This window comes from Simochromis diagramma, unplaced genomic scaffold (assembly GCF_900408965.1).
Source record: "Simochromis diagramma unplaced genomic scaffold, fSimDia1.1 OVJJ01000247.1, whole genome shotgun sequence".
NCBI classification, from domain to species: Eukaryota; Metazoa; Chordata; class Actinopteri; order Cichliformes; family Cichlidae; genus Simochromis; species Simochromis diagramma.
In genome coordinates this window covers 1,012,632-1,030,525 of record NW_024386949.1, presented here as the reverse complement: position 1 = coordinate 1,030,525, position 17,894 = coordinate 1,012,632, and the positions used below count along the sequence as shown (strand labels likewise).

Sequence of the window (17,894 nt, the reverse complement as noted above, 5' to 3'; positions counted from 1 at the left end):
ACTGATCTATTTAAAAACCCCATACATTTTTCTGAGAACTGTGCAAATCTACTTGAGGGAGCCAAGTGGGAAACTTTATTTCTTGTAAAATAGATTGTTATACGGATTTTATTTATTTTACAAGCCTGCAAAATGAAGCGCATTACTTTTTAATAAGTGTGCAGCCATAACTTGCTGCTCCAGGTGTTGTTCCGAAAGTGGCCCAACTTTCAGTGTTTCCTTTTGCATAAATCCCCCACAAACTAGCACACTGTATCAGACAAAGCGCAGTATGAGGATGATGTTTTTGACAGAACTTCTAATGTAAACTGAATCCCGCATGCAGCAGGTTTCAGTGGACTGTTGTGGGAAGATTCAGAGGATTTACAGGTGAACTGGAACAACGGTTTAAAGAAGGGAGAACGACTTACCTGCATGGATGAAAGTCGAGAAGATATTGAAAGGAAAACATGAACACGAAAAAAAGAGAGAGAAAATACAAATGAGCTTCTTCAGTAAGCCAGTGCACCTCTTATAACACACCCCTACACCTTTCATCTACACTATAACTTAACTTAAAGCAACAACAAGGTGTTTGACACTTTCACATGTTTGGGGTGCAATTCTGCAATCCCCACCCCCCCCAAAATTTCCTACAGTTCACTAAGAGAGAGCCAAGAGATATTTCAGACAACACCAGCTTTTATTGGCCAGGATTTCATTCGTGCTGTGTGAACTAATCTCCCCCCACAGGCTTCAAACCTAATTATACGTTACACAATATCAAATCGCCAAACAACAAACGCATTGTTTCCATACAAAAACCAGTGGGTGCCAAACAGTCTACTCTTTTTTTCCCTCCCCCACTGTAATGATTTAATTTACAAGTAAAAAGACGAAACTTCTTCTGCTGAAATACATCAACGCTCGTCTGGCATTTTTTCCCCTCACAACGAAACAAACCTCGTGATACGAGATGTGACGGTGCGCTATTCAAATACAGGTTTTAACTGTGGTTTGAGGAGATTTGATTTCACCATTAAGAAAGTGTTGTGCAATTCAAGTGTGAGAGGTTAAATATGCGTCTGAAAGCAATCCTCTTGAATTTAACGGTAGCTAAACAGCAGATTCCCATTTAATCTAACATTTTTCTCCAGTATCCCATGCTTTCCATACCACTTAGGGAATAAAAAGTACATTATCCCACTCTCTGCAAAGTAATGCTTGTCTTAAAAGACACCGATACTTAACCGAATACCAAGGGAATAGGAGAGTGGGGCCGACTACGCCGCCCTTGTTGTTGAAATAAGCACTTTCAGTCTCGCACAGACAGCAGAAACCTGACAACGATACCTTACACAATGGCCATTGTAGGAGGCAAAGCCGTAAGGGAAGAGCAAGCAAATGGGCTAATTTGCTGTGTGAACAAAAGGATGTTGGTGACAGCTCAGCAATGACACATTTCTGTTGCATTAAGGCGCGAGAGGGGATTAGAGAGAGCGTGCGATCCCGTCTTGTCTGACTCTGATCTCCGTGGAAAAGACGCTGCGTGGCTGACAGAAAAATGTCTACAGAAAGCAAAATAATAGGAGCAACAACAGAAGCCTCTCATTCACTACATTTATCCTTTATCAATCCTGAAGAAATGCTGCAAACAAAGGCGGTCACTCCTCACGTCACCTTTATGGATCACACTTTGTTGTCTTCCCTTTATTCCTACAGAGGCAGCGAGTAAAGACATCTTTTTTCTTTATTAGTAACAACACGTGAGCTGACACTTCACCACTGCACACCTTCCTCTGCTATTTGCACTGTGTCGTACGTCTCTTGAAACAATAGGGATGCATAACACTACAGAGTAAACGGTACAGGCCATAAGCTGAAATGGTCACATTTGATTTTATGGGAACTTTCAATGCATAAAGCTGAATAAAGCTATTTAAGAAGCTGTCTGTAGTCTATATTTTTTAAAATGTGAATGGGTACGAAACATCTAAGGAGATCTGCGATTGGCCCGAGTATAGCCAGATGATTTGAGCAGCACTTCTAGTTTGATAAATAATGTACACTGCAAGTTAAAGATAGGCTATGTGGTTTCGAAAGCACTCAGTTTCTGAGAAATGCTAAATTGTGAATGAAACGCCCTGAGACCTCGTTTCAGCCTTTCCCCAAAAAAGATTAGTATAAAAGACGAGTATGAATTATCTATTTATCCTCCCTTTAAAGTGAAAACACTCAACGAATGACCTAAAACACATAAACTGGATTAAAAGCAGCATTTTAACTTCTGAGGAAAAAATTTTTTTTTAAATGACTTATTTGTTTTCTGTAGAAAGATCAAAGTGCAAGTGCAGGGATTTCAAAGATGTGCTGGTCAGCTGTTGTAAAAAGAGCCAAGCGTGAATTCAAAGCTATCAACTGACTGCTTGACCTTCCTTGCCTCCCCATGAACCGTGGATTGTGAAGAAGGGGAATAAAATCAAAATGAAAATGAGCTTCCTCACCTTTAGGATGAGCAGCCGGGTTATTTGGAAGAAGCTCGGGGTAGAGCCGTTACTCGTCTGCACTGAAAGGAACTAAGTGTGTGGTTCAGGTGTTTGACTAAAATGATGAGGCATTTCAGGCATGTCCAACTGGCATTTCCAAGGTAGATCCAATATATGCGGGAGAGCTGTCTTGACATGAGATAAAAAGTTGTTGATATAAAAATAATCCATAAAGAAACTCATTTTTAGCATCTGACGTAGTTTTCTCTCTGTGCTCCTGAATATTGACGATATATGTTGGATGGATCTACTTGGTATTCTGAATTCGGTACACTAGTCATGTGTGACAGATAAGCCCGTGCAATTCATCACCAACCCTGAAGCAGAAGGTGCACTCTGACTAGACATGGAAACGCACAGTTTCACAGTGCGATTCCTAACACACATCTTTGCAAAATCCGAGGCTGTATGTGCACGTCCAAGTTTGACTAAGCAAAGAAAGAAAACATGGTGATATTTATGGACGTGAATTCATTTGCAAACATGGCCACTCACAATCTCCTTATATGGGCCAAGTTGGACTTCTGCATCCTTGAGTCTTATCGCAATTCCCTGAAAAAGCTTCAGAAATAAGTTCCCATGACTGAGTTAATACTCATACAAAGTCCTCTTACAACCGTTATGGAATAATTGCATCATCTTCATCATCTCCATTAAAAAGCTTTCTCTCTGGCTGATCTGAGACAGATTTGGTCTAGATTGGTCTTGATCAGCCCTGTCAGACCAAAAGTTCAACCTTATCCCCAGTTGCAAAGTATCAAAGGCTAAAATTCCCATGATGGGCGAAGGCCTGGGTGGTACTGAGGAGTTTAAGACAGAAAGACAGGCAGAAAACAAGCAGAAGAGATGGGCAGGAAGAGAAAAAGAAACAGGCGTGCAGAGAGATGGAGCTCTCAGTGGCTCCGGTTCAAAGACAACTGCACCGGGGCTCTGTTTTAATGTTAATTCAACCAAACGGACAACAAGTGCTGCTCTGCTTCTCTACTAGGCAATTAATCTTGCGTGAGCCAAGCAAAGAGATTTCAGAGAGGGCTAAAATAAGTCTGCATAATTTTTCTGAGCCAATTACCGTGACAAGAAGAGGAGGGGTGAGGAGAGTGAAGGGGAGAGGAGGGAGAGAGGTGGTTGGACAGAAAGAGAACGAGGAAGGAGGTTAAGGAAAAAGGAGGCATTTGGGAACATAAATGAGGATACGAAACAAAAAATGAGAAAGCAGTAAGGAAAGATGCCACGACTTGGTTCTAAGGTCAAAAAAGTGCTTGAAAAGCAAAAAGAGGGCTGTAAGCTGTCAACAAAAGCTCAGAGTACGACTATCCCAACTTGTCAAAATGAAAATATAAATCAGTGTGTCACAGAAATCACTAGTCCTCAACGTGCATGAAAAGAGGATGTGAAGTCTGATACTTTGAGAGCTTAGCTGTCAGTAATGCACTTACTTTGACAGATAACCGTTATTATAGAAGACACCATCATCAAATGATGCTGCGAACAGAGATATAAAGACACTGAAGGCAGCTTGTACAATGAGATGATTTCCCCTAAAAGTAGTTAAGCCAGGAACATTTTTTAAACTCCCACGAGACTATGAAGAAACAGGATCGTTTCGAGGAACGTGAGAATAAATATATGTATAATTCAGAGCCAAACTGGTATCGATATTTGGTGCTTTTAAAATCTGACGCGTCCGCCAATTATTTTTCCCCGTTTGCTTTCAGACACAAAATATAAAAATGCATTTCCCATTATCCATTCGACATTATTTATGAGTCCTTACTAATTTAATATGACTGCTGTTAAAAGCCATGGATTACTTGTTTATGACACGCCCAGTTTTGTTCAGATCAAATGGTGTTGCCATCAAAGAAGCGCCCTCTGGTGGGCACGTTAGAAGACTTTTCCAATCGCTCAACATATTAGTAACAGTCAATATCGGCCCTGCTGATATATCAGTCGAGCTCTAGTAGAAATTCCGTAGAATTGTGACATTTATGGTTTTCAAGGTTTTTAGCGTTATTTTTCATCGTTTTTATCGTTAGGCTCAGTTTCCCTGGGCCTTTCCCCGTGTGTTAATAATAATAATGTATACTTTACTTTATTGATCCCTGTGGGGAAATTCCTCTCTGCATTCACTCAGTGAAGCAGTGGCCAGCCATTGGGCGCCCGGGGTGTAGGGATGGTTCGTTGCTCAGGGGTACCTCAGGGTAGCCATTTAGTGGATTTGAACCCCCAACCTTCCAATCATGCTACCGGTACTGGTTTTATTTTGTTGTATTTATCTGCACCACCTTAAAGGCTGGTCTGTGAAAATATTGTCAGACATAAACAGGTCCGTGGCGCAAAAATGGTTGGGGACCGCTGCTCTAATACCAATAGGGATGTTTCACCCCCTTCAAATTAATCCTTAAAACGTTAAAAGGGTCTGTGTTTGTTCCTTTCTTTGGTGACCACATTTACCAGGACATTCACAAAGACCAACTCCGGACATTTGGAGCCTTTTATGAGTTGCCACATTGTGTTCTAACTCATTGTGACAGTGTAGGGCAAAAACATCTCAGGAACAGCAACGGCAGCAGAAAAGTCCCCGTGCCAGGGGTCGGACTGGTTTTTGAGCGGTTTGTGTGTCTGAAATAACGCTGCACAATTACACAACTGGTTCTATGACAGGCGAGAGGGGGTCACAGTTTCAAATGTAGGGCGCAGCTGTGTGGATCCAGTATTGAATTGCAATTATTGTTGCTACATATCAGTGCAGTCACACTACAGTCACGCAGATAAAGGTTAAAGAGGTGTTAATGAAGATAATTACAGGCTCTGTGTATTAAAATAATAAAGTCTGCATAAGGCACTGATAACATTCTCTTCTTTGAACTTTAGGTGTTGAAGTCAAAGTATTTCCAAAGAAGGCTTATGTGTGTATCTCTGTGTATGACCGTATGCCAAATATAATCCGGTCTATGTTCTGACACTGTGTCCACACACGTTTTTTTTTTTTTTTTTATTTAAGTACATCACTGTGCTCATGTGTGTCTGCTCTCTCCCCTGCTGTTCTGTGAGAGATTGCGAGGGTTATTTCATAAAGGTCCATCTCCAGCCCTGCCTCAGACCGAATCATCCCGCCAGCAAATCTCATTTAGACCAAAGCCCCGGGGACATGACGGCCATTTCTGCTGCTAACTCTATACTGCAGCAGCCTGCAGCGACGCTGCTTTTGGAACAAAAATAAAGAAGCTGGAGGACGCTGACTTTGCCATTACACTATCTCACATAGAATGTAAGTTTTAGATCAAACTGCAGAGTTAAAGCTAACTATCATCAACTATCTTATGCGGTCTCAACATCTGGATGCATTTGATATGCACGAGGGTTTGCAAGGTCAGATTTTGCCATTCGAGGGCTCTGTGGCAACATCCACAAACCTTTCACACTCACCTGTGTGCAATCTCATAACAAACATGTTGCCTGCTAACAGTTTAGATACCTGGCTATAATACTCGGAAACCGAGTAAATAACTATGCAGATGCTGACTGCATCAAACAACAAATATGCCATTACTTTACAGAGATGAAATTCCCATGTGCCACATGTCTAACATGGTTAGTGCCAATATGCTGCATAAATTGATGAATGATGGGCTTTACTCTTATTAAATTGCTGAAGTTTCCATATGGTTCTGTGCTGCGGGAAGCAAGGAGGGTCACAAGCGTGCACCAGATAGTGAGTTTGAGCCTAATGCGAACCAACACCGCAGATCCGCATCTCACGTTCACAAACGATTCTACTGCTGCTCGTCCTCCGAGAGCTCCAGGAGCCAAAGTCAGACTTATCAGCGTCTCTGTTATGGCAACCGAGCTGATTAAAAATGTGTTTCTGTGTGTGTGCGCGTGCCTGTGTTTGCATCGTCTTCATGGCTGTCTCTGTTATAGCAACCAAATGTTTGGGATGAGGTTAACAGTAACTGAGACGGTAGAGAGTTCTTGCTCATCACATGGGTCCTGACTCAATTATTATTTTTTTTTTTAAATGACTTTGGGGCCCAAGCATTGAACTTTCAATGACAGATGAATCAAACCTCTTAGTTTGGAACTTCAGAACTAAATATTTCCTGTAATATCTGACTTGTAAAAATGTCTTTTTGGAAATACATCTGGAAATCGTTTGCCTAAACCACAGTCCCTTGTGACTTTGGAAATAGTAAAGTTTTCCTCTTTTTTTTCTTGGATGCACAATCACTTTCCTACATGACTGTACCCTGGAGGTTTACCACAGTCTGCAGACATAGCAGCCATTTGGTTCATAGGTCCTAACAGTTGTGTGTGCAAGCACCATGGCTACAAATCATGTACGCGTTACATTTTTGCTGACTGTGTAGCAATTATTTTTGATTAGCTTTTGGAAGTTTTGGCTGAATCATGGTTGCTGCTTGCAAAAACCATCAAGTCTGCAGTTTTTAAGTTTTGTTTAGTTTTTTTTGGTGTATGGTTTAAATTTTGCTTTTAAACTCACTAAGAACAAATTCTACCAGAATGGTAGAAAAATGTAAAACACATGTGATTCGAATCAATAGAGCCAAAATCTGCTTAATTAATGGCAAAGTGTGTTAAAGGCCAGAAATGACACGATACAAAAGGAGCCATTATACCACAAACACATACTTTACATCCTTCCCACACTTTAGTCACTTCATATATCAGACGATAACAGGATGTCTTCCCATTTGGGTCAACTGCTGACCGGAGCGTTCAGAAGTGGTGTTTAGATCTGATTAAAAAAAAGCCAGAAAGTAGCGCGGCTGGCCGCAAGTCAAGAATTTGCTTACTTAACACTCACGTAGAGTCCCTCAGATCAAAAAAAAAGAAAAAAGAAAGAAGAGCACGCACACACACATATGCTTCTCCAGACTAGCCGGGGTGAACTTGGCACTTGTTGATTAGCCGTAATGGATTTAACATGCGCTGAGAGCAAAGAGGCACTGGCCTTTATCCCCACATGCCAGAGTTTGTGAATGAAGGAATAAACGAATGGCAGGATATCAGGGCACTCCATCACATCCGGCAGCCCCTCAACCTGCAGCTCCCGATAATGTGGCCATCTGTTTACACAGCCTATCAGGCAAAATGCTGCTCACGCCACTCTGAGAAAAGTCTTTTGTGGCAGATGTAAATATGTGAAGACACCAGGAGATCTGCTCAATTGCACTGGAGTCCACTTATCACGTACTGACGCAACAATTTTGCCTGAATTGTGTAGACTGCACAAAAAAAAAACCCGTTGATAAAACACATTTCTTCAGGTTTCATCATTCAGTGATCTCAGAAACACAGACAGTTTGATTTTTCTGCTCATGTTTATGACAAATTACTCTAATTACTCCAAAAGTCTTCAGAACAGATCATTATTAAGGTGGAATGGAATGGCCTGTATGACACTCAGGCGATTAAAGGTTAAGGATGTTCTAAAAGCTGAAATGGTCAACGGTTCAGAGGTCCAGTTGACTGAACTGGCAGAGGTGAAGCCTAGCAGATCTGCAAACGCCATTCAAAGGGGCAACGGTGCATAATTTAAGCCTTAAGTATCAATAGTGTGTTAGCAGCCTAGCAGTCCAAAGCTATTCTTTGTACCATCAAAACATGATTTTTAACTTGGTGACATTTTAAGACTCACCTTCACACTGGCTTGATTTTTTTTTTTTTTTTTTTTAAGGTTGTCACTTCCTTCAGAAATTATGTTAGGATGACGTCAAAAACAGTAAGCTTGATCTGACTAGGATCTGGAGTGTTTGTGATTATATGTCTTGGCCTCACCACCATTTAAATTTTTCCAATCTAGGATGCAGTTTTGTACATTTCACCTGTCATTGCTTCTTTATTTGGCAAGACATACATTTAGAATTGGATTAGCAAAAATCTAATGAAAGAATTATGAAAAAAAAGATGAGATCAATTGGTTAAATTGTTATTATCGGCGATATTCTGGGAGCACAGGTGTAACATTAAGCCTCTATTTTTTTACCTGACAAATCTATGACCATGTCATCAGGACACAGTTGGGGGCAGAAGTACAAACAACAGGAACTGCTACTGAAAACCCTGACAACATGCAAACCATTATATGGCTCTTCTGGAGTAGCAGTGCTGTGTTTGGGTTGTCTTTAGTGTAACAATGGGAGGATGAAGTGCTGACAGGTGAGATGAAGTGCCGAGTCCATTTGAAAGAACTCTGACTCTTAGAGGTTAATGAGTTTGTTGTGAGAAGGTGGTTTTCCGTGCTTCACGCCGTTCTGGCATTGGAATTAGCTGCTTAAAGGAAGTCTATATTTTGAGTGAAGGTATGTACAGCACATGCAGGAAACTGTACAAATAATATAAATGTTCACTAAAACTTCTGTGCACACTTCACAGTTTATTATTTTATTGCTTTCTTAATTTTAACATAAGGGCAGCAAACCTCCCATAAATAGTATAGCATCATGTATGGTGACCAACACTGTGAGAATGGGAATGCTTTCAAAAGATTTCAATGACTAAACTAAAATGCGCTGCAAAATAAAATGGGACCCCAGATGCAAAACAACAAACAATCAAGGAACGTCCTCAATTCATTGCATGTCATTTTAAATGGAACATTCCAGCTACAACGGGAAGATCAATGGCAAGCTTTCACTGAATATTTCTATTCAAGTCGAGTCTGTGCCTGCAGATGAGAGAAAACAATTTATTTTCTCACTCTGATTTATTCCTGACGACCATCAAAGCGCGGATGCTGGAAGGAAGTGACTACACAAACAGTGCCGATCACATCACAACATCCTGTTTATTCCCCCCAACACTCACTTCCTGTCTGCTTTCTGCCACTTCCTGCAGTAGGAATTAAAATTTTATAGTTGCCCTTTGGTAGAAGAAGAGAGGAAATGATGACTGTTGGTCGTTAAAGGTGGAGGTCGCAAGATCGGGGGAATATTTTGGAAATGGCAATTCGTGCTACGCGTTTCAAAAACGTATCATGAGAGATTTGGATGAGGATATAACAGAAACCTTACAGTTAAATACTGCAAGATGAATGCCCTGTGTGTTATCGATCCTATGCTACATCCTCTACTGACCTCTGCCACAGAGCCAGAGAATTGTGGACATTCAGTATTAGTGCAAGTAACACATAAAATCACCTATTTCCTGCCATCCCCCACAAACACTCTAAAAGAACCTTCTACAAGCATCCTAACAGTAACTACAGTCCCAGCAGGCACAGAAAACACCCGGGGGAGCGTGATGCAAGGCCTCACAGCTTTAAGAGACACAATTACTCCTGCTCTACCCCCTCTGCAAGCAGCACAAAGTCCACGACCTCAGCCTGGTTAATCCTAAACCCACACTGCCCCCTGCTGGTGCAATGAGAAAGTACTACAAGACAGACTGGGTCTTTGAGATCTTAGTGCAGTTACAGCCTATATAAGAACACAGAAATAACCACCTACTAAAACCTATACGAAAATTACTAAGAAAAATATGCAGGATGGATTCATTTAATCCCGCATATTCTGATATTTGTCACAATAAGTTGTTACATTACCTGATACTTATAATATTCTGGATTAAATTCACAGGATTTACAGGAAGTACATTTAAGATTTTGGCTGGAAATCCCACATATACAAGTGATGAACTATTACAAAAACCCTTGGGGCTCTTTTCAGATCTGTGTCAACTTTAGACATAATGCAGACACAACACACAGAAATAGTCCCACACCACTTCCTGACTGTGCAGCCCGTTCCCACAGACCACAGCTGGGCTGGCTGAGTCACCGTGGTGAGAACCCCTCTGGCAGAGTCTACGTACGAGTGAGGGAGTAAGTTAACATAGAAAAGTAAGAGTCAAAGAAAAATGTCTAAGAAAGATAAAAAATAAGCCATGATGAAAAACAATTTTTTTTTTTAAAAATGCAGGCATTTGCATATTTTGCTACAAGGAAATGTTTATACTCATTTAAATGAAAATATTTAAATGAGTTTATTGCTTTCCTTTCCAGCAGCAAGCAGCACATTTTTAAGTGGCAATAATTTTGTTTAAAACGACCTGTAAAGTACTAAATTTTTCATGCTTGGTTTTATAGTATTTCTATATTTGTGCGTTGTGCTCCAGTGTAGTCATTGTGGGCACTGATCTGCTGAATCTGTTGTGTGACTGAGACAGAGTGCAAGTGAGCGGTTTCTTAACAACAGTTTCAATGTTTACAAGAGGGGGGGGGGGCTAAAATCTTCTAGAGAACAGTTTTGCCCTCTGGGCTTGGACCCTAACCAGTGTGTGTTTGTCAGTTTTAATATCTAAACCAGGCAGACAAGAGAAACAGACAAAAGAAAAGAAGCAGGGGAAACAATTAATGCATAAAATCAACAGGAAACACTCATGTTAATTTAAGCCAGGTGCATCGTGGTGGATCATGCACCAGTAAATATCTCTGCAGAGATTCCTGAAAGCGGTGAGAAACTTCACTGGAAAAACGAGCTGACCTGCCCCCACACGTTGCAACAAAATCTGCACTCTGCATGTATGACCTCCACTGGTCACTGAAACAACCCTCAGCACCAGACCCTGACCAACAAAATCAAAGAGCCCCCACAGGGTCAGACGATCACAGCATCACTGTCTATGTTCGTCTCTGTGGTCTCCCACTGTTGCTTCTGTGGCCCAGAGGCTGTCGTTAGCAGTTATTTTGGTAGAATGGCCGGTGCTGAAACAGCGACAACAAGAAGCTCACAGTCCTTTTTAAAGAGCTTGAGGAGCTCCATGTTTAATCCTTCAAAAGAACCTGCTATGCTCATCGACACCTGCGTATTTTTATCCTTGGACTGAGCAGCTTCGCATTAATCACAGCGCAAAATACTCCGTATTTATCTGACACCAGGCTCTGATCCAGACCATCAGTTTATCCACTGTGTAAAAAAAAAAAAAAAAAAAAAAAGAGAAGCTTTCTCTTTTTTTGCTCCTCTCTTTTTAAAGCCATCACCCCTTTTAAGCCCATTCACCCTTTAAGATCACGGTCTTATTTACTGCTGCTCATAACCAGAACATCTGAAATGTATGCCCAAGAGGACCACATCTGGAACATCTGCTTTCACTGATATACCGAGCAGAGAGTAGAAAACATAACCTGTCTGAGTGTTTAGAGCAGTCTGAAGCCTGAGCTTTGGGCTCACAGGGACGACCTGTACATAAGCTGACATAAGCTCATGAAATGTGCAAAAGCACAAGAGCCCACTTTTAAAAAGGAGACTAACAAAGTTCATAGACTTGTCAGTTACAGTTACAGAGTGAACAGTCTTAAAACTGTGTGAGAGCCAAAGCAAACATCTCTGCAGCAACAACCAGAAGTCACCACGTCTATATTTTTGCTGTTCCAACTCAACTTTAAAGAAAACTTTTCTATTTGCACACAGCTATGCAAAAGTACTGCAAGATGCACTGACACAACAACACCACTAGATGGCAGGACAGGCCTAATCTTACTCTTCCTCAATCATGATAGTTGAAGATTTTTATATGAGGACTATATTACCGCACAAAACCTAAGTACAACACGGAGCCAGTAGTTCAATATTTGACTATATCCTGCCAAAAACACTATTGTGGTGGGGAAGCAAAAAACACACACAAAAAAGGAAATCAAGCATTGAGGCAGGGGAGAAAAAGCAGAGAGAGATGGATGGCGAAGAGAGTGGATGGAGGAGCAGAGATAAAGGAGACAAGGAGGGGAGGCGGGGGCGAGGGGAGTCATAATCTCATTACCGCCAACACAGAGACACAAAAACATCTGTTGTGAGACGCTGTAATCCAAACACTCCTGTTGACTCCTTACGCGTAGTCTTTGTTTCCTCCTGACAGTTTTCTATCACAAATTAAGATTAAAAACCTCAAGGCCAATGCAAATTCCTGCGAAAGCAGGTTTTAGTCAAATGTGTGGTTCACGGATTAACAAAAGTCTTTTCTCTTTGGCAGCTGCTGCCTTTTGTTCAAATCTTTTGAGTTAATTTATGTTTTTCTTTCTTTTTGCTATAAAAGCATATTCTTATTCAACTATTCTAAACAAAAATCCATATAGTTTGACTTTTCTTACAGGGGGTCATGTGAACTACATTGCCATCAATTTAACACAAAGTGAGAAAAATCAGAAATACATTGAACAGCAGCAGTCATGCAAGGAATGTTTGAATATTGGGATTTCTGGGTGCCCTGCTAAAACACCTCAGCTCATCACTCTTATTTTAGTTTCATCAATGTTTAGTTGCCAGGCTGAAAGCTCCCTGTGCCAAGTTTAAATGAGCTTGCATTGCTGGTGGGCAGCACTGAACTAAAACCGGTACGGGACGCTGAATTAAAGCTGTGCTAAAATGAGATGATACAATTAAGTGAATGCACGAGGTATTTATGCCGGATGTGAACCGACGTGTTCAATATAAATAGAGGTGAAGTACCATTTTTAGCTTCAAAAACAGTGTATATGGTTACAACGGCCAGCGTAAGCTATGTTTCCTCAGTTTAGAGTTTTCAATCCAATTTCACTTTATCACCATGACGACAGAGAGTGGCGTTTATGAGTAATGAATCTTTAAGAGCTCAGTAATAGTTTATTACAATGTCAGTCAGTCTACTTTTTAAAGCGACTGGATTTTTTCCTACGCTCTTCAGCGTGACATGGATTTATTTCTCCATGTCCATGTACGGTGTTGTCGAGCTCAGGCCGTGTTGTCGGTTCTCTGGTCTCTGACCGTATCAGACACAGAACGAGGCAGGGAAGCGAAGACTCACCACACTGTTACCACAGAAGGAGATGACAGCCGGCGACGCTTACCTCACTGCTAACCTGCAATTATGCTGAAGGACCCGCAATACAAAAGATGAACGCATAAGACAATGCACAGAGTGCAAATGCACTTAACGTGCAGGAAGTCTACGCACATATGCATGCACACACAAACACACTTGAGTAATCATTACTCTGGATTCGTGTGGGTGACAGTTACTCGAGGTGAAGTGCTGAGACTGCTTAAGTGTGGGTGAGTAATCGTTCCGCACAGCACTGTGAATAATAGACGGCTTATTAGGGGCATAGGAGGTATAGAAGAATCTTATTTAAACTGTTTTTTCTGTCCCAATCTTACAAATTTATGATGAAGCAATCTGCAATCTGATGTTAATTATAGAAGAAATTGAGACCATGGTTTTCACACATAACCAATTATTGCAGCTCGTAGGCAGTGTGACCTTTTTTTAATGATAATGAGTCCATAACAGCAACAATAGGTCAGCTAAGTTAACTGTGACACATAAATCCTATTTATTTTAATCATGTTCGTAATATAAACATGCACAGTAAGAACGGATGACTTGTAAAGAAAAGAAGACAAGTGATTTTATTTACTTGCTCATATACTGACACTGTGCATGCACACATTTGACTCCGTTCAGCAAAAATATATGTTTAAAATGTTGATTTTCACTTCATTATTTAGAGGTAATTCCATCCATCCGTCCTCTTCCGCTTATCCTTGTCGGGGTCGTTGGGGGGGCTGGAGCCTATCCCAGCTGTCATAGGGCGAGAGGCAGGGTACAATCTGGACAGGTTGCCGGTCTGTCGCCCTGATTTAGAGGTAATAGGCTATTAAATGTGTGGCATCAATGCCAGCATACTGCAACTAATTAAAGCAGGAAGACCTACGAAGAAGTCACAAATTCATCGCAACATCAAACAGTCTAACGCTGATTTTCATCTGGGAAGCACAAAGACAGAACTGTATACCAACCAAGACAGTATACCTATGATTTGTACACGATACAGACTAGTTCAAAGACCGTATGAAGAAAAGGCCTACATTTCACTGATACAGGCTTAAAGATTGCATAGACTTCCTAAAGAATTCAATTATGGTCAAGAAAACCTAAATTCATAAATTTGTGGCACAAAAATAACGCCATAGTATTCATCTGTCGGGTGAGTGAAGCCACTGTCTGCAGAGCACAAGAGGTGGGCTGTTTGAAACATGACCAGGCACAGCAGCGGAAACACACCTCCGAAGTTTAAACAGCTCTAACATTTGCAACATTTCTTCTGTTTAAACAAGTACGTCTGCTACGGCTATTAAACGCGCTCCAAACAACGAGCTTAAACGGTTTACAAAGAGGGAGAGAGTAAGTGCTTGTTAAGACAAACATGCTAAACTCCGCACTGATGGCAAGCCAAGTGGATGTCATCAATCCAGCAAGTACGCGTAAATTCATTTCATAAAAAGCTTCGTGTTGCTTCACACGGAACGACAAGGCGAGGTTGGGCACGACTGTTTTGACAAGACTCCAAAATAGGTAATCTGATCGATGTTAATATCACATTCATCATAGTGAAGAGTCTGACTCTGATCTTTTTGGAGTCATAACGTAATTATGAAGGAACCATAAATCAGATTTCATCATAACGTCGGCAGAGAACATAAATACTGGTTCTCCATCGTGCCTGAGCATGTGGGCTTGTGTTTGGTATTTTATCTATATGTAGCGCCAAATCACTGCAACAGTCGCTCCAAGGTGCTTTATATTGTAAGGCAAAGACCCCGCAATAATGCAATCACAGATATAATGCATGCAGTTATGTACTGGACCTTTAGCGGCATTATTTGCACATCAGACTTCAGTAAGGAGCAGGCAGGTTAAAGAGCAACTAACGTGCGTATGACTGCGCCAGACACTGGCGCCTCTGTCGGGTGACGTCGAGTTGAGTTCAGGGCTGTTGTGCATGTGTTACAATGGCTCAATATACAGTCTGTATTATACTAAATGTATATGTTTGTATGTACTGGCCAGTATAAAATCATTTGTAATTACTCTGAATATTAATTCTGACATCTGCCAGCAAAAAACGGTCATTCAAACTCTACTTTTTGTGTGTCTACTCGCCTCAACACAAATGCGAAAAAAACATTTTGACACTTACACGCAACTGAAAATAGTTAAGATACTATATTAACTTTTTGAAAAAGGCAGTCACTTCCATATATTCATGCATAGCATTTCTAGAGTTGATTGCTCTTTCTGTGTCCACCCCCTCGACTCATGCAGGAAGACTTGCTCAGAAAAATTCTGTGTCACCCATCTGATTCTGGTATAAAGTTGTCATCTTGTTCTCATTAGGAGGCTAGAAAGAGGGAAGAGAGAAAGGGAGGAGGAAGAGAAGGAGGAGGGCTAGCCTGGAATAAATGAGGTCACCACTAACACTCCCTGAGGAGGATCACTGAGGCCTGGAGGAGGGGCCCGGTCGGCCGTAGTTTGGTAAAAGCGAGATGTGTTTTAGCAGTCCAAAACAAGACAACCTCTCTGTTTGTTGGGGAAATATTTATATTATATAGTCATATCGTATTCTGCATCCTGCACTTTTAGTTTTCCACGAGTTCTTAGAGGGCTTTCTCTAGAACTAGAAGTGAACAGAAAGTACACAGAAGCTTATGCATTTTCTGTTTACAGCAGCAGCTCCAGGAGTTTGAAAAACAGGATAAAAGTCATAAACAGCAAACACGCAGCTGTATAAGTAGAAGTACACAGTGCCTTCTACAACCAGAGCTTTTTTCAGTGCTGCTGCTGACTGGCATGAAGCTGACAATTGCTGAAATATTAAAGAAAACTCTCACTTGCAAACGACAGAATTTATTTCAGTATGTAAGATGCTATTTTTGTTACTTTTTAACCACCACATAGATGAGAGGTCATCTGATACATATATCTCAACCAACTGTTGTTGGAACAGCTCCACACAGGCAGTGGTCCAAACCAAAATCCGCCTCGCAGCAGCACCATCCACGGTATCCATCTCCCTATATGGTTTTTAAAAAACAACTTTCTTTTTCACGCTCAGGTGGCTCAGATCGGCAGTATCTGTCTAAGGTTCGATTCATAATCTGGACAAAAATCCTCCCCAAACAACAAGGCAATGAGAGTATAATGTGAGAAATACATAATCAGTTTTACTGAAAATATTTCACTACACCCTTCAATTCCCAAGCGCTCCTCTCTCTTTCCAATATGACCCGTTTCCTATCTGAGGAAAAAAAAAAAAATCTCCATACTCAGCATCAGTCAGCATCTGCCTTTAAGAGGCCTCAGAGGGGATCAGTTTCACAGCACTTCCCCATCCTAGTGCATGCACTTAGAAAAATCAATACCAACCACAGACACAACAAATACAAAGACTTTAGATCAATACGTGTAAACGCTTCTTTTTGATTTAAATAGGTGGCAGCCTTGTTTTCAAGCTATATTTATTATCATATCTTCCACCAATGGGATCATTTCTTAAATATTTAGTTCTTGCACAAAAGCTATTAAATATATTTTTAATAGTGTCAACATTAAAATCTTAAATTATGCACAAAAAAAAGCTTCAAAGAAAGTAACACTAAGTAATTTAGTAGCAAGCCCTGCAAAGGCATGAATGACAGTCAGCACACTTGCTCACAAGGATCATATTGCTCCGATTCCACACATGCACACACATGCACACACATGCACACACATGCACACGCAACGCCAACTGTGAGTGGTAGCCTGCTCGTCTGTTGATATTCTGTGACAAGATAAACAGAAGACTGATGGAGTGGTTTTAAGAAACTTCTCTGGGTTTATTTAACCCAGCGGCCCCTCCTGTCTGTGTCTATTCGTCTCCTACACGGGAAAACTCTTCTATATTCAGCTCAGACTAAGATATCGCCTGGATCAAAATCAAAAACATGCATAAGGCAAACTCAAGCCAGAACTAGTATACAAGGAACATCACTCGGTCTTTCTGTTCAGTGTATCGTATCAATCAAAACATAACAAAACGTACAAAAACACTCAAACTTTTCCACATCCAAGTTAAACACCGATGCAATGAAGACGCTGTGTAAATTTAACATGTTTGAAGAAGGCACAGATGTCTGCACACGCACACCCCGGCACACGGAGCTAAATATTCAGTGCGCCTGTCACAGAGCCAGACACCATGCTGACCGGGGCCAGACGTGTCAGCGATGGAGTGAAGGCAAGCGCAGCTGTGCGGCACACCCTGACACCACACGCGCTCAGAGGAATGCGGTGCTGGCACAGCCCAGGTGCCGTCACTTAGGGTTGTGACATCGCTGCAGGAGTTTGTGTAGGGACAAGTCTGTCATCAAGACTCCCGGGGTACGTCGGTGGGTGCGCGTCAGAAGAGACCAAAGAGAACTGGATAGTTATTTTCGTTGGGCTCCTGGAAAAAAAAAAAACAATGCAAGCACGAGGGGAAGATATAAGGTGGGTAATGCTGGGTAGTGTTGTGCTGCCAAGACTGCACGTGTGTGCGCTGCAGTGCAG

The 17,894-nt window shown here is 41.3% G+C and overlaps 1 protein-coding gene across 8 annotated transcripts in view; it reads right to left on the bottom strand.

Annotated features, from left to right (window-relative positions):
* The window catches only part of LOC120737653 (partitioning defective 3 homolog), a 242,640-nt gene that overhangs the window by 178,137 nt on the left and 46,609 nt on the right, over nucleotides 1-17,894 (bottom strand). Inside the window, exon 1 of one of the 8 annotated variants that reach the window (XM_040038482.1) lies at nucleotides 15,559-17,642. The exons of the other annotated variants lie outside the window; for them this stretch is intronic. Coding sequence (XP_039894416.1) covers nucleotides 15,559-15,576 — 18 coding nt within the window. The 5' untranslated portion in view covers nucleotides 15,577-17,642. Of the gene's footprint in view, nucleotides 1-15,558; nucleotides 17,643-17,894 lie in introns of those variants that run through there. 8 annotated transcript variants of the gene reach the window in all.